The 14,195-nt window shown below is 43.9% G+C and overlaps 1 protein-coding gene across 1 annotated transcript; it reads right to left on the reverse strand.

Annotated features, from left to right (window-relative positions):
- Positions 1-371: 371 nt before the first annotated feature.
- Positions 372-14,032, reverse strand: tmem71 (transmembrane protein 71). Its single transcript, XM_049011754.1, has 11 exons — positions 13,493-14,032; positions 9,326-9,417; positions 8,804-8,852; positions 8,493-8,705; positions 5,998-6,170; positions 5,456-5,644; positions 4,777-4,846; positions 3,981-4,042; positions 3,692-3,747; positions 3,559-3,597; positions 372-3,473 (listed from the first exon to the last, which is right to left on the reverse strand). The coding sequence occupies exons 2-10, from the start codon at positions 9,354-9,356 to the stop codon at positions 3,574-3,576; spliced, it is 867 nt and encodes a 288-aa protein (XP_048867711.1). The 5' UTR covers positions 9,357-9,417; positions 13,493-14,032; the 3' UTR covers positions 372-3,473; positions 3,559-3,573.
- Positions 14,033-14,195: the final 163 nt, after the last annotated feature.

Genomic DNA, 14,195 nt, shown 5'->3' on the forward strand with positions numbered 1-14,195 from the left:
ATCACTGTAATCTGCAGCTGAATCAGAGCCTGGAATATAGCAGGAATTTCCATAATGAGTGACAAAGGAGGTTGTTTGAATGACAACTGGGACATTTGCTCAGTGTGAATGAAACTTATAATCATCCGCATTCAAATTACAGCGTGAGAATGACCGACGCTGATTTTCAAAAACGTAATTGTGCATTTGAATTTTACCAGCCTTAGTAAAACAGACAATTCAACGTGCCCAAGAAATTTCATGGAACAAACGCCGGTAATCTAGTTAAGTGCCACTAGATGGCGCATTGTCAAAAAAAAGGGCACTTATAAGACTTGTTTTTTAGATACGTGTTGAAACGGAATCAATCAAGTAAACACTGAAAACACAGGTACGTTTTTACTAATAATGTATATTTTTATTTAATGATTGATTAAAATAAGAACAACAGTAACGGCACAAACGTTTAACACATTTTCGGTGCGCTGGCCTTTTGCCGTCGCACAAAACATTCAATGCTGGTGGCTTCTATGGTATGTCAGACATCTCTCAAGAACATGCTGAGAAATGTCACCAGGACAAAAATGTTTGCCAACTGGGTTAATCCTTTTACTATATTTTACTCAATTAGCGTAAATACTTCAATCACTTGTCATATTAAAATGTTTAAAAACACTGAGAAAATACAAAAAAAGATGAAAGTGTACAACTTCAGAAGTGCCTTGAGTTTATTTGCGTATGTTTGCGAGGAACAAACACGCACGCTAATTTTACAGCACTGAAAACAATTTTGTTTACAGTAATGTGCAATATATCCTAAGTAACTTTTCTTCTGTGCTATTAAATCACAAGTCAGAATTCAGATAAATAGAAATTACTTTGTTCTCTCCTAAACAATCCTACATTTAGGATTTACTCATCAAGAGTCAAATCTAAAACCAATGCTCAAAAAATCTTGGCTTTAGACATAATTTGTACTTCAGTTTCAGCTTCAACTAAGGCAGAATGCTGATATTCAGATACGTTTCAAGTGCTTACAGCTGGAACAGGATTTTACTACAGCTATTTTGGTTATGAGACCGTATTTTGATGTTCACTGCCTAAAAATAACAGACAGCTCACTGGTGAAAAACATGCATCTCCGTTCTTACGGAAAACACAAGCCCCCTGCACCAGGCCTTGGTTTCCTGAATGACAGCATTTACAATACTTACATTTATCTTTGTACACTTCGTTTATAACCCAGTTGGTAAATTCTGATTAAAACATTTACTGTATCTAGGAAAAGTGCTGATATGAACACAAACACATTTGGCACTTAGAGCTCAGATTATTACACATTCCTAAGTATTTCTTTCACATTGAGTCTGTAATCTGAGAAGCAAACTAATGACATAACATTTATGTTGAAGCACGCATAGACATTGAAGTATAACACAGCAGAGTGATGTCCCAAACTCTGAAGGCCGGTCAGTTAATGCTAGTTACTGATGGACTTTAGTACAAGGGAAACAGTTTCATTCCCATTAAACCGAAGACATCATGCGAGGACTTCAAAATTTCAAAATTACCGCAAATCAAAGTCCTTACAAATAATTTTTGCTATGATTTGTTAGCTAAAATTGATTCATTAATTAAAATTGATTGTACTTATTTAAATATTTTCTGCCTTGTCAGTATTTGTCCACGGTGTATGTAGGGAATCACTGAATAATGACTGACTGAAGCCCACCAAGAATAGAGTTTGAGACACCTGCTATAGATCTACTATTATAGTACAACAGCATTGTTTAGTACATACCATAAGTCTTGATTTCTCTAACAGCTTGGTAATGCAGGACATCCAAACATGATTTTGTTTTTCTCCCGTAATGCTAAACGTAGCTTCGTAAATCTGCGCAGGAGTGTTTCCTTCGGAACATGTTTTGCTTTAAGTTTAGTACAACAACGGTACAGTCATCTGTAAGCAGTAAATGATTTCTCAGTTCCCAATCTAGGTGCTGATATTAAATCATTAGCCCTCAAAAACATAAAAATAGTTCTTTCAAGTCCATCCATTGCATATCTGCTATGAGAGGTAATTATAGATACCGGCAATGTAAACTAACAACGACCTAATTCTGCGTAACGCATATTAATACGCCGTATGCTGATCATACGTACAGCTTCTGGTATTTTGACAGTACGACTGGAAACCAGTGTTCGAATTGAAGAGAGTCTGGGGGATCCTCAGACCTCACATAAGACAAGCACCCCTCCCCACCCCCAAATATAATTTAGTATTACAAATGCTCCTCGATATACGATGGAGTCACGTTCCAATGAACTCATCGTACGTTGATAATATCGTAAGTCGAATATGAGTATGGTATGACAAATAATTAACAACTATCACTGAATAAATAAACAAACAAATAATTACTGTGAAAGTACTGTGAATCACTGCAAAGTAAATAAATGAATGAACGTAAAGTTTATTGTATCATTAAACGTACAGTATTGTTTCGTTAAACCGGAAGAAAAAAAAAAAACACCGTAAGACACGGTGTCAAACGCTGCATGACGTGTTTAGATCCCTACAGAGACTGGATGTGTGGTTGAGAGGACTCTGCCATCGCCCGGCATCAGTAAAAAGTATCGAAGACCTTATCTGTAGCCCCCAGAACAGAAGCAGAATCAACGTTTGACGACTACAACGACATTGCTGTCGCGCCATCGTAAATATGAAATATTGAACGTGGACCCCCACTCCACAATTCGAACACTGTTGGAATCGTCCTTCTCGCAGGCTGAGCTCTGCAGAAGTCAGCCTGTAGGCACTGAGCTGATTTTGCCGTCAGGCACATTGTGACTTGTGGGTCCAGAGGTCCCTCTGTCGACTCAAAAGGCACTTTACTCGTAGGCCTGTAATCTTACTCAATCCTTTGGCCGCGAAATAACAGCACTTACCACTAATTACCCATTAGAAATTTCAGAAATCTATGTGCTACTCAGAGAGCCCGTGCAAATACCTCAAACAATTATTACTTTTTGGTTTCTCTTCACAGGATTTGCTCTATATTCTGATTTACAGATCATATATCTTCTATATACATACACCAAAACCATGTTGGACAGCCCAAAAACAACCAAGGCAATCTACTAACTCTGACATCCCATATCAAAATAAGCTTCGGTATTGGCTATTACATATACTTTCATTTTATTTTACTCAGGTAATAATACCTATTTTGTATCATTCATTCACAAGAATCAAGAGTATTTTATTTACCACAAGAATATAAAATACCCTTATTGATAAACAAAATTCAATCCCAGTTATAACCGTTGACAAAAAACTCTCCCAGACATGACATGTTACGGTCCATATGTTTACATACGTTTCACTTATAATCCAGAATAAAATGTGACCCGTCGCCTTGATCTTCCTTCTCCAGTGTCTGTCTCCTCTTTCGTCTTCTTTTGTTCTTTGCAGTCACCCTTAATTCCCACGGCTTAGGAAGCAAAACAAACACGATAATTAGCCGGCAGTGACAACGTAATTTTTCACGTGTGTTTTGCCAGGAAGGAGACAAAGACCTGCTTTCCGTTTGTCTATTCCTTTCTTGAGCTGATATCCTGAAAAACGAAACATATGAAGAGCCAGCATTATGCTTCGGTGGGAATCCACAGCGAGTCGATGACTCCTACATGTTTAACAAGGGTTTCGCACCTCTGTTTTCGCTCCGGCCCACTTTACCGTCGTCCTGAACGTAGACTTCACGAGGACTGCAATGAAAAACACGAGTACATTGTTTATCACCAAGTACAGTACAAGTTAATATTTCTCCCCTCATAAACATGCTGTTCTGTGCAAATGACAATCATTAGTATTCGCCCCTTATAGACCTAATGTATCAGCATGTGGACCTTGATCAAGGTTTCCACTGCACTTCATGATTCCACGGTCTGAGCACATTCAGAGCCTCCGATGTACTTATGGGAGGGGTCTCGGTACTCACAGAAGGACATCAGGATCAGGGTGAACGTGATTGACCCCACGGCGACTCCTGCCAGCAGGGACCTGGAACATTATGAGATCAGATACAGTGACGGTTTGCAAAAGGTTGTAAAGGTTTTATTGCGAACAAAATTGCAGCTGAAATAAAAAATTTTATTGAGTTAGTTATATAACTGTGTTGGGTGTTTAAAATGGTATCGAATCTGAATACTTTTCTTAGAATCGTATCGAAGTTTGTGAATTCGGTAACGTGACACTTTTTGAACACTTTTTACACATCTCACAGAAACTGTTGCAGTGCAATTCCAGAGCAACGGTGCTACAGCAGTAAATGTCCTACCACCCTCCGAAGTTCACCAAAACCTAGGTGCCGTGAGGAAACAAGAACCTGAGGATCTTAGCGTACAGGGAGCGAGTCCGTGAAGAGCTTTGTAGGTGATATGTATTACTTTATGTTTGATACTGAATGTAACTGCCAACTGTCATTAACATTGATCTTATCAGTTATTGGTTGTAATTGATCCTATTTTGCGGTACTGATTATCTATAGGCACAGAGTGGGTCCCGCCCGGATGGCGAGATTGGGCGTCAACACTGCGTGTAGGACAAACACGCACGCTCAACCACACCGCACGCCCTCACAGCTTCACCACCAGGAGCTATGAGGCAGCATTTGAACATAGCGAGCCGCCGAGACTCAAACACCAAGCAATATTCCTTAAATGACGTGGTGGGATGCAGCTTTGGGTAGCACGGCTGCCTCCCGTTACGGTTTGTGCAGCAAAGGCAGATGTTACCTGGAGAAAAGAGCCGTGAACAGGCTGACGGTCAGGAAGATGAGGAAGAAGGCAGTCACCATGACGGAATCTGAGAAACACAAGGGAACATTCGGGAAGGGGATTCTTTATTTGATGCTTTAGCTTTTTTAGTTAAAATTCCTTGCTGGGGAAATGCAGCAGACCCTTTAACAAGTAAGAAGTGGCAAAGACATATCAGGGAAAGCCATCTCTAACCACTCAGTTCCAAAAACAAAAGACAAAAAGATTCAGGCAGTGAGTGGACACCCTTGGGTCCTAAATGGCTCATTCGCTGGAGCCACTCATCAGCCAAATCATCTATCCAGACTCATTCCCTGCTCACCACAGAGGGTGACTGTCAGGTGCCGGCGAATCACTGTGTGTGGTTAAGTCACCCCTGGAGGAGGAACTTGGGCCCCCCTGCATGGCCGCGGTTTATTGGCAGATAAACGATATGGTGGTAGGGTGGAGGACCACTGGATTTTGCTCTCGGCCACCTCATACTCACAATACTGACTTCCTAAAAATGTTCAAATATCCGCTGAACTGCTAAAAATAACAGATCCAGCTATCTCGTTAGCTTTCAGGTGCTACTCTGGGAGGTCGTGGGAGGGGATTAAAAGTAAGGAACTGATTGGAGGAATGAGCATTGACTAAACGGCCCAATCGGGAGGCTGACCTGAGGGGCGGGGTTTGTGGTGACAGCAGCTCTTGGCGTTAAAGGGAGAGGGGGGCGGGACATCCAGGAAACCCCCCAGGGACTGGCTGAACTGTTCCTTGGAGAAGCAGGCCTCGGTGTCCAGAGCCGTGAGCTCGCCCTCCTCCTTCAGACAGGATGCGTGGCTGGGCTTCTGTGGTGTACTGTGGTCTGGAGAAGGTGGAGGAAAGGTCTCGCCATGAAGGCACTTCAGACACACAATCACATCCACACTGCTGCAAGCCCCATTTCTGCTGTGAGTTTACATTAATGTTCTTCTAACCACTGAATTGTTAGCACAATGCTCCAATTCCAACACAGTTTGCTGATTTCTGTGCTCAAATACTCAGCTACTGGGTTTAATGGGTGTGTTTTAACAGGGAAACCTGTAAACTGTGTTGGACTCTGGGCCTCCAGACCTGGAATTGAGGATTCCTGCTGTACTTGTTTAGCTACAGGAGACCAGAACCAGAAGTCAGAGAAGCGACCCCCCCCCCCCCCCCCCCCCCCCACCAGCCGCTCACCATAAATGAAGTCGCAGTCCTTCGTCAGCCCAGAAGTACTTTCCTCGCTCCAGGAGGACTCGCCGAGGGGGGGTCGGTACACCGCCTCAAAGACGCTGTTCTCCAGCCAAGACGAGGTCACTCCAAACAGGCTGGACAGCGACCGGCGGGCCCTGCGCCTCCGCCGGAATATCCTGCGAATATTCCGGAAGGCGTCACTCAAACGGCTACCTGTTTAGCTCATTCTTCAGTCTTGGTGACAGTCCCCCTCCCCCACACCAAATCTACTGAGACAGCAAGGTCAGGTCATTTGTTTTCTTTTGTTAATACCTGAAAAAACGGCAGAATTTCTGAACACTCATCTTACATTCAACTTTTGATCTTAAACCCCAAGGACTTCAGTGTGTAGGGGCGGCATGGTGGTGCAGTGGTTAGCACTGTTGCCTCACACCTCTGGGACCCAGGTTCGAGTCTCCGCCTGTGTCACATGTGTGTGGAGTTTGTGTGTTCTCCCCATGTCGTCGTGGGGTTTCCTCCGGGTACTCCAGTTTCCCCCCCACAGTCCAAAAACATGCTGAGGCTAATTGGAGTTGCTAAATTGCCCATAGGTGTGCATGTGTGAGTGAATGGTGTGTGAGTGTGCCCTGCGATGGGCTGGCCCCCCATCCTGGGTTGTTCCCTGCCTCGAGCCCATTGCTTCCGGGATAGGCTCCGGACCCCCACGACCCAGTAGGATAAGCGGTTTGGAAAATGGATGGATGGATGGACTTCAGTGTGTAGCAAAAGCAATCGAATTGGCGCTGATGTAACAACAGTGTAATTCGGAGGGGGTCGTATTTGTGTGGACAGAAGGAATCAGAGTATATTCAGAACACATCTACTGTTATTTTTAAATTAAACATTGATTGATAGTCCAATGGTCAGACTCAGAACAGATACATTATGCTGTCTCTTACAATAGAACAAGAACATAAGAAAAAATGTCTTACGGTGTATTGAAGGACCAAAAATAGATATCAGAAGGGTCATGAAGTTTTCAGTACCGAATTCACTCCTTAAATACAATCAATGATCTTGCTGACATCATAGTATCCTGTTGCTATCAAAATCATGTGACATTCTGCCTGTCACATGACCTTGATAGCCAACAATAGAATTTACAAGTATTTAATCCATATTGCTTCATTATTTAAGTTTGACATGTAGAGGTTAAATAAAATTGAAAATGATCCTGACTCTGAAACCGTTTGAGGGCAAAAACAAGGCTGTCAGTTGAATAAGCCTGGGGCTGTTTTTACAAAGCCTCCATTATGTCACAGTCCTCGATGACAGCTGTGGTGGTTGACTTCAGTGTGAGGTACACATGACTCAGTGGCAGGGAATTTACTGGCCCTGACGATTATTGCGGGGGCGGCATGGTGGTGCAGTGGTTACCACTGTCGCCTCACACCTCTGGGACCCGGGTTCGAGTCTCTGCCTGGGTCACATGTGTGCGGAGTTTGCATGTTCTCCCCATGTCGTCGTGGGGTTTCCTCCGGGTACTCCGGTTTCCCCCCACAGTCCAAAAACATGCTGAGGCTAATTGGAGTTGCTTAATTGCCCATAGGTGTGCATGTGTGAGTGAATGGTGTGTGAGTGTGCCCTGCGATGGGCTGGCCCCCCATCCTGGGTTGTTCCCTGCCTCGTGCCCATTGATTCCGGGATAGGCTCCGGACCCCCCGCGACCCAATAGGATAAGCGGTTTGGAAAATGGATGGATGGATGGATGACGATTATTGCTAGGTTTACCTCACACTCCTGTAAGCCAAGTGTCACCTCAGTGAGACCCGGGTCTCTGTGAAGGTGCAGGACTGCGCAACGCTCTTCACTGCGCAAAAGGTTTTTATGCAGTCTGACATCTTTCTGAAGATTAATAGACTGTTAGCGTGCCCATTACCACCTGTCTTAAAATGACTGCAGCAAAACTCACAAAGGTTTCCTTGTCTCTATTAAGAGATCTGTGATCTCACGAACCGAATGTACACTATTCCCAATTGTGTAGCTATTTGAGATGTACATATTTATCTATGCAATCTATGTATTTACACAAATGAGCTTTAGGGAAACTACACATTTTTAATAGTCACTTAAGACTATTGTGGGCAAATTTGTAAACCTCAAAAGATATCTGTGGTTCAGAAATCCTGCTAGTTGCTTGATGGTCTTTGCATTTAACTTTCTGCCCATCCATCCATCCATCCATCCATCCATCCATCCATCCATCCATCCATCCATCCATCCATCCATCCATCCATCCATCCATCCATCCATCCATCCATCCATCCATCCATCCCTTTTCCAACCACAGGACATAAAACTTTGCATACCGTACATCATTGCGTCTATTACTTTCAAAAACAGTTCTGAGACGTTTCTTGTAAAACTTTCTCATACAGTATTACTTGCACGCGCATATTTCCTGTTGGTTAGATCGTCGCCCCGGGAGATCCGATTCACAAACGTGGTCCACAGCTCACCTGACCAGGTTCTCCTTGTAGGACACGTTGGTCTTGGAGGGCGTGAGCGAGACGTTGCCATCGTCGTCAAACACGTAGCTGTCCTCCGTCAGGACGTAGTAGCCGTTGGAGAGGAGGCGGGGGCTACGGCGACAGGAGCAGGGGGACCCCGTCAGCGGGTTGATGGAGACGCACTCGTACGTCAGATTGGGGGACAGCAGAGACAAGCTGACGCTGAGGGGATGAGAGGACACAGGTCATAACCCAATGGACACTAAGCATCTCATTTAGCTATGAAGAAATTGGCACCATATCCAGGACGTCAGCCTTACCTGTGACATGACTGGTCAGCCAGGGATTCTCGTTTCCTGATAGGAGAACCTGTAATATTAGACATTAAAACAAAAATATTCGCCAATATGTAAACTGTCCGAGCACGATCTGTAAAAACAACTGTGGTTTCCCCAAATACTGAACCAAGCTTAAAAACATTCAGGACTGGCATGCTAATAAGTCAAAAATTAGTCTGAATATTTGTGGAAATTAGTATGAATTTTACCTTGCAGCACAGGGGTGTACACAAGGGTGGAGCCACAGCAGCGTTGTCCCCAGCCGAAAGCCGATTGGCTCCCGGAGTGGCCCCTCCCCATCACTTACCGATTCAAGTCACATCATTGGCTAATAATAAGGATAGCCCATCTGTATGAATTGTGGCCCCTCTTATGCCCCCCACCTTAAAATCGCCCCTGCTAAAATATCGCTAAAGCAAAATAAAGCTGCCTTCTTACGATCTGGCATCCTTTATGCAGGGAGAGAGATCTACTCCCTCTTTAAAAGCTCCTTGTCAAACCTACTTGTCACTGCCCCCGAAAACAGCAGCGCCATGACCGGAGTCAGGACTCCCTCTGGAAGACACAATGCGGCAACTGGACACTCTCGGGCTACTCTGCAAAGACAAGATGCACACAAGATGTATGTAAGCAATACTGCGTGATACGAGACCCAAACGAGCGCAGGACCGGGAGCAGAATGTGGTGTGTAAGTCTGTTCAAATGCTGCTGCCAAATGGGGCTGAAGCTGTAGAAAATCGCAATGTAGTTAGAAACAGGGAGAAGGGGATTAGCTTAGCGGGCAGCGGATCTGTGCCCATGTCCAGATGGGTTGTGGGGTCAAATCCCATGGCTGCCAGAGGCATATCATATTACTGTTGGGCCCTTGAGCAAAATACTCAAATGCTCTAGGAAGACTGGATGAGACTAATATGCTGCAAAATAAAAGTATCTGTTAAATAACTAAATGCACCTGGTTAATACCCCTGGTGGTCTGGATAATAGTAGGAACACCGAATGATACGTAGCCATAGAACAAAAAACCAAACGGCTGTCATCCGCTTATCGTCTGCAGAGGGAAGCGTCTCTTTCCATCACAAGTGTTTCCCTGTTATTTTTAACGAAGCCTGAAGCCAAACCTGAAAACAGACCCGGAGTGCAGTAGGGGGAGATAATACAAGGAGTTTGGAGGAACCACCTTTATGTCACACAGCTCTGACACTCTCTCCAACGACACCCTCTAATGACACCCCCTCTAATGTCACTCTCTCTAAGTGCCTTGTATAAGTGACTGCAAAGCCCGAAATGGCTTGTTTCAGTTTCTCTCCACTGGTCCTCCGGCTGACTGGCACCCGATTCCAGGATATACTCCTGTACTCCAGGCTCCATGTCACCCTGACCAGGATAAGCGATTGGAAGATGGGCGCTTGGTACATGGGCATGTTTAGCTGCGAAGACACGTCAGCGTTTCGGCATAGTGAGGTTCTGCAGACCAGATCATTGGTCACCATCCTAATCTGGGAGCTGCCAGTATGTAAACAGATCTCTCGGGTCTACCCAAGCTGTACCCTGCCAAGCGACACCCAGTCCACACATCAAAGGCCAACAAAAACCAGGGTAACCAGATCTCACGCTACTGTGACCAAATATAATGATGTAGGGATATTGCCCATGTATCGTTTAGATGGATGCAGGACTGAATACGTCTCCCTGGAAGCTTGTGGAGCATGATTCCACCTTACAGGCTCCACAGGAGCTGCTGTTTGGGAGTTTCTGGTTTGTCCGTTCTGGGAATTTAATTCATCTATGAGAAAGTCGCATGGGGAAGTACCTGGAATGCCAGTCAGCGCAGGGCTCAGGGGTCCGACTGGGAAAGTGCAGCGTTATTTACAGAAGACAGGCAAATTCCCCTCACCTTAGCGTTCTGGGGCTGGGAGGCCAGTGCCCCCCTTGAAAGCCCCACCACAAAAGAGGTCCCTGGATATAGAAAGGAAACTCAAGACTCCCAGCTGAAGAGGAATGTCGGAATGAGGTCACTTTTCCTGTTAACTCACGCCATGCCGGACGCTCAGAGGGGGATGTTAGCAAGCGTCTGGCTTGCATGTTTGGCAACGGACATTCTGTCTCGGCAAAACAAAAACACCAACCTTGAAGATAATGAAAGGCGAAAAATGCTTTCACTACACCTAAATGTATATTAAAGACGTTGGTGAATCCTACGGTGAAAATGCCGCAAGAAATGCTCTTACCCAAGAATGAAAACAAGAGTCCTGGAAGACTTTTATACACAGGAAGAGAGCAGCACAACGTTCTGTGCTGTCAGGTTATTTGTCTGAATTTTGAAAGGATTCATTTTCTAAATAAAACAATTAAAAAATGTTTGGTTTCCATCTTGCACATGTACTATACCGTGGAGAATTCAGATACAGCTCAGGAACCTTCTGTTTCAGCTACTTAAATAAATCTTTAACCACTTCAAGTGTGTAAAATTGAATGACAAAATAACGGTGGGGGGGGGACGACAACCCATTGCAAGAAGAAAACTGTATGCGTGATGAGATGACACAAGAAACTTGCAGAGGTGGAGATTTCAGATCCAGAGAGTACAAATCCAGACCAAGATTTTGTTTCAACCAACCAGTTGAGCATAAACAGTCACAGTCACAGAGACTCAACTGGTTGGTTGAAACAAAATCTTGGTCTGGATTTGTACTCTCTGGATCTGAAATCTCCACCTCTGGTTACTTGATGATTGTGAAAAAATGTTTCTAGTTGTTCATATGGTCAAGTTGTCTGTCCTGTGATTTCCCACAAAATGGTTCAGGACTTGAAACACCACTGTGTTAATTCATTTTTCTTTTGGTTGTGAGCCAACAGATGATCCCATCTCTGCTCTTATCCAAAAATGAAAACAAGAGTCCTGGAAGACATCTATACAAAAGAAGAGAGCAGCGCAACATTTTGTGCTGTAAGGTTATTTGTCTAATTTTTGAAAGGATTAATTTCCTAAATAAAATTAGATTTGGTTTCCATCTTGCACATGTACTATACTGTGGGGAATTCAGGCAGATCTCAGAAACTTTCTGTTTTAACACAACCTGTTATACTGAAGAAACGGCACAATCACACCGCAGTCGTCTAAACACTACGCTTGAATTAACTACAATCTGTCTTTCGCAGTAACAGCTGAGTTAGGCACCACCCAGACATGAGACATATGGTTTCCTGACTGGCCAGCCTTTCGCAGCAGCTGACTAGGACATCGTCTGCACGATCAGCCACGCTCGGCTGTGAGACTCGGCAGAAGTTTATGGTGGTGAAGCACATGAGAAAGTTGAAACTAACACAACAAATCCCACACCCCTCTACAAACCATGGACATAATAAACAGCTGGGAGACGGACAACAAGACTGCAACTATACATGAAAAAGGCACAACTGTAGTAGTTAACCTACTGTTGTAGCTTTTCCTAAGAATATAGAGCAAGAGTAGCAAGTTAAAGTGCACTTTAAAAGAACGAGGTATTAGTTCTGCCCTGTAATCAGCACCTCCAGCAGTGGGTGAGCCAAATCTGAAGAGGGGGCTTTCTGAAAGCACCCCCCCCCCCCAAACTGGACACGGTTGCTCACCAGTCATGTGACCAGGGATCTGTTTGCTTTCAAACAGATAAGAAGGATGCTGTACTTCAACAGACGCATGAATGCACATATTCTTTGATTGACAGAATCCAGTACTGCGAAAACAGTCGCTGGCATATAGTGTTAGACAGCATGGTAAAACTTAAAAAAAAGTGTATTTTAAAGGAAGTAGCAGGGCCAGGTCTGGCGTAAACGGCAGTCTCTGATATGCCTACTTTGCGTTGGAAGTGAAATGATCAGATTTCTGGGTAGGAGGGTCTCGCCTAGGGCGCATGAAAACGGTAGAGCCTGTCCTGGAAATTAGGGCAATTGTTATGCACATCACCTTTTTTTATAAGTAAGGAATCATCATCGCAAAGCTGATTGAAATGTAACCTTGCTTTTCGTGTTTCCTGTCTGTGCCCGCAAGACCACAATAACATTGCATCTCAGAGATCAGACAGGACGTGGATCGCATCGCACTCCAAAGTGCAGTTTCAAAAAAACGAAAGCAAAAGCAGCTGGAAACCCCCACGACATTAACATATGTTCGGAACCATTGCATTCAGATTTCATCTGCATCCATACGCAATTTATAAGAAAGGTGCATGGTATTCGGAGTTTCCGTTACAGCTGCTCGCACAATACTGCGCCACCGCATTTAGCACTTAGACGGCTTCCCCGGTTATGATCGCTGTCTGGGTATGATGCTGGTCGCCATAAGATCAGCGGCTCGGTGCGATCGGGCTCAGGATGGAGCAGCTGACGCAACGTAAATGAGCCAAAGCGCAACTACATGCAGACACTGATTTCCGTAACAACACTAACCTTCCACCGTTACAGTATAAAATCCAGTTAATAAAACGGCACACGCATCTATGCATATGTAAAAAGTCTCTAAATCCTTTAAAAATTACATTATGTGTAACTCGTCGATACGTCACATAGAAATATGCAATACCCTGCAACTGCATAACTTGAAGAGACACAAATCAGAACAAGTTGTTTCTTTTCTGACAGCCAAAGCAAAAAAAATTGTCCTTGGGACAACAATAGAAAGCACCGAATACTTACAAGATTTCCTCTTTTAGCAACTTCGCTTGTTCTTGATCATATGAAAGGGAGAGTGTAAAATCTTGTGACTGTCCTCAAACGCGGACATCAATTAATCTCCACCGTGCAGTCCGCTTTGATTGCATTTTATAAAATTATACTTGCTCTCTCTCTAGTCGGCAAGCAGCCGCACCTATCGCGGAAATCCGCGCGGTCCTAGTGCCGACCAAAATAGCACGGGTTTCTATGTGAATCTACGGTGTACACAGTACATTTTACAAATTGTTATGTAAAAAAGAAAACACCAAAACTTAAAAGTCATGCTGTATGAAAAAGTAAAGAATTCTGACAAATAAAATATAGAACAAGTCAAGCCCTTTCGCTTGAAGAATGTGGACTTGAGGAGCTTTTAGGAGATCCAATGCGCAGGAAAAGCCTATAATGATTCGAAAAGATGAAGGTAAAAGGGAAAGCAAAACATATGGACTCAATTGACGCAAAATAAAGTAATATGCAACTGGGAAGCCTGAAGACACATGTAGGGTGAAGACAAGATTTTCTGGGGTTGGCATCGGATGACAGCACTTAATAGTATTATTACGAACTATATATTCTAATATTAGTGGAACTCGTACAAAATGACAGTACATCAGAGGGTAAAGGCATTTTTTCTCATTCCCCAATCTACAAAACACCGCTATCAAGATGAAGTTAATCTCGCTGC

The sequence above is a fragment of the Brienomyrus brachyistius genome, chromosome 4 (assembly GCF_023856365.1).
Source record: "Brienomyrus brachyistius isolate T26 chromosome 4, BBRACH_0.4, whole genome shotgun sequence".
In the NCBI taxonomy this organism is placed as follows: Eukaryota; Metazoa; Chordata; class Actinopteri; order Osteoglossiformes; family Mormyridae; genus Brienomyrus; species Brienomyrus brachyistius.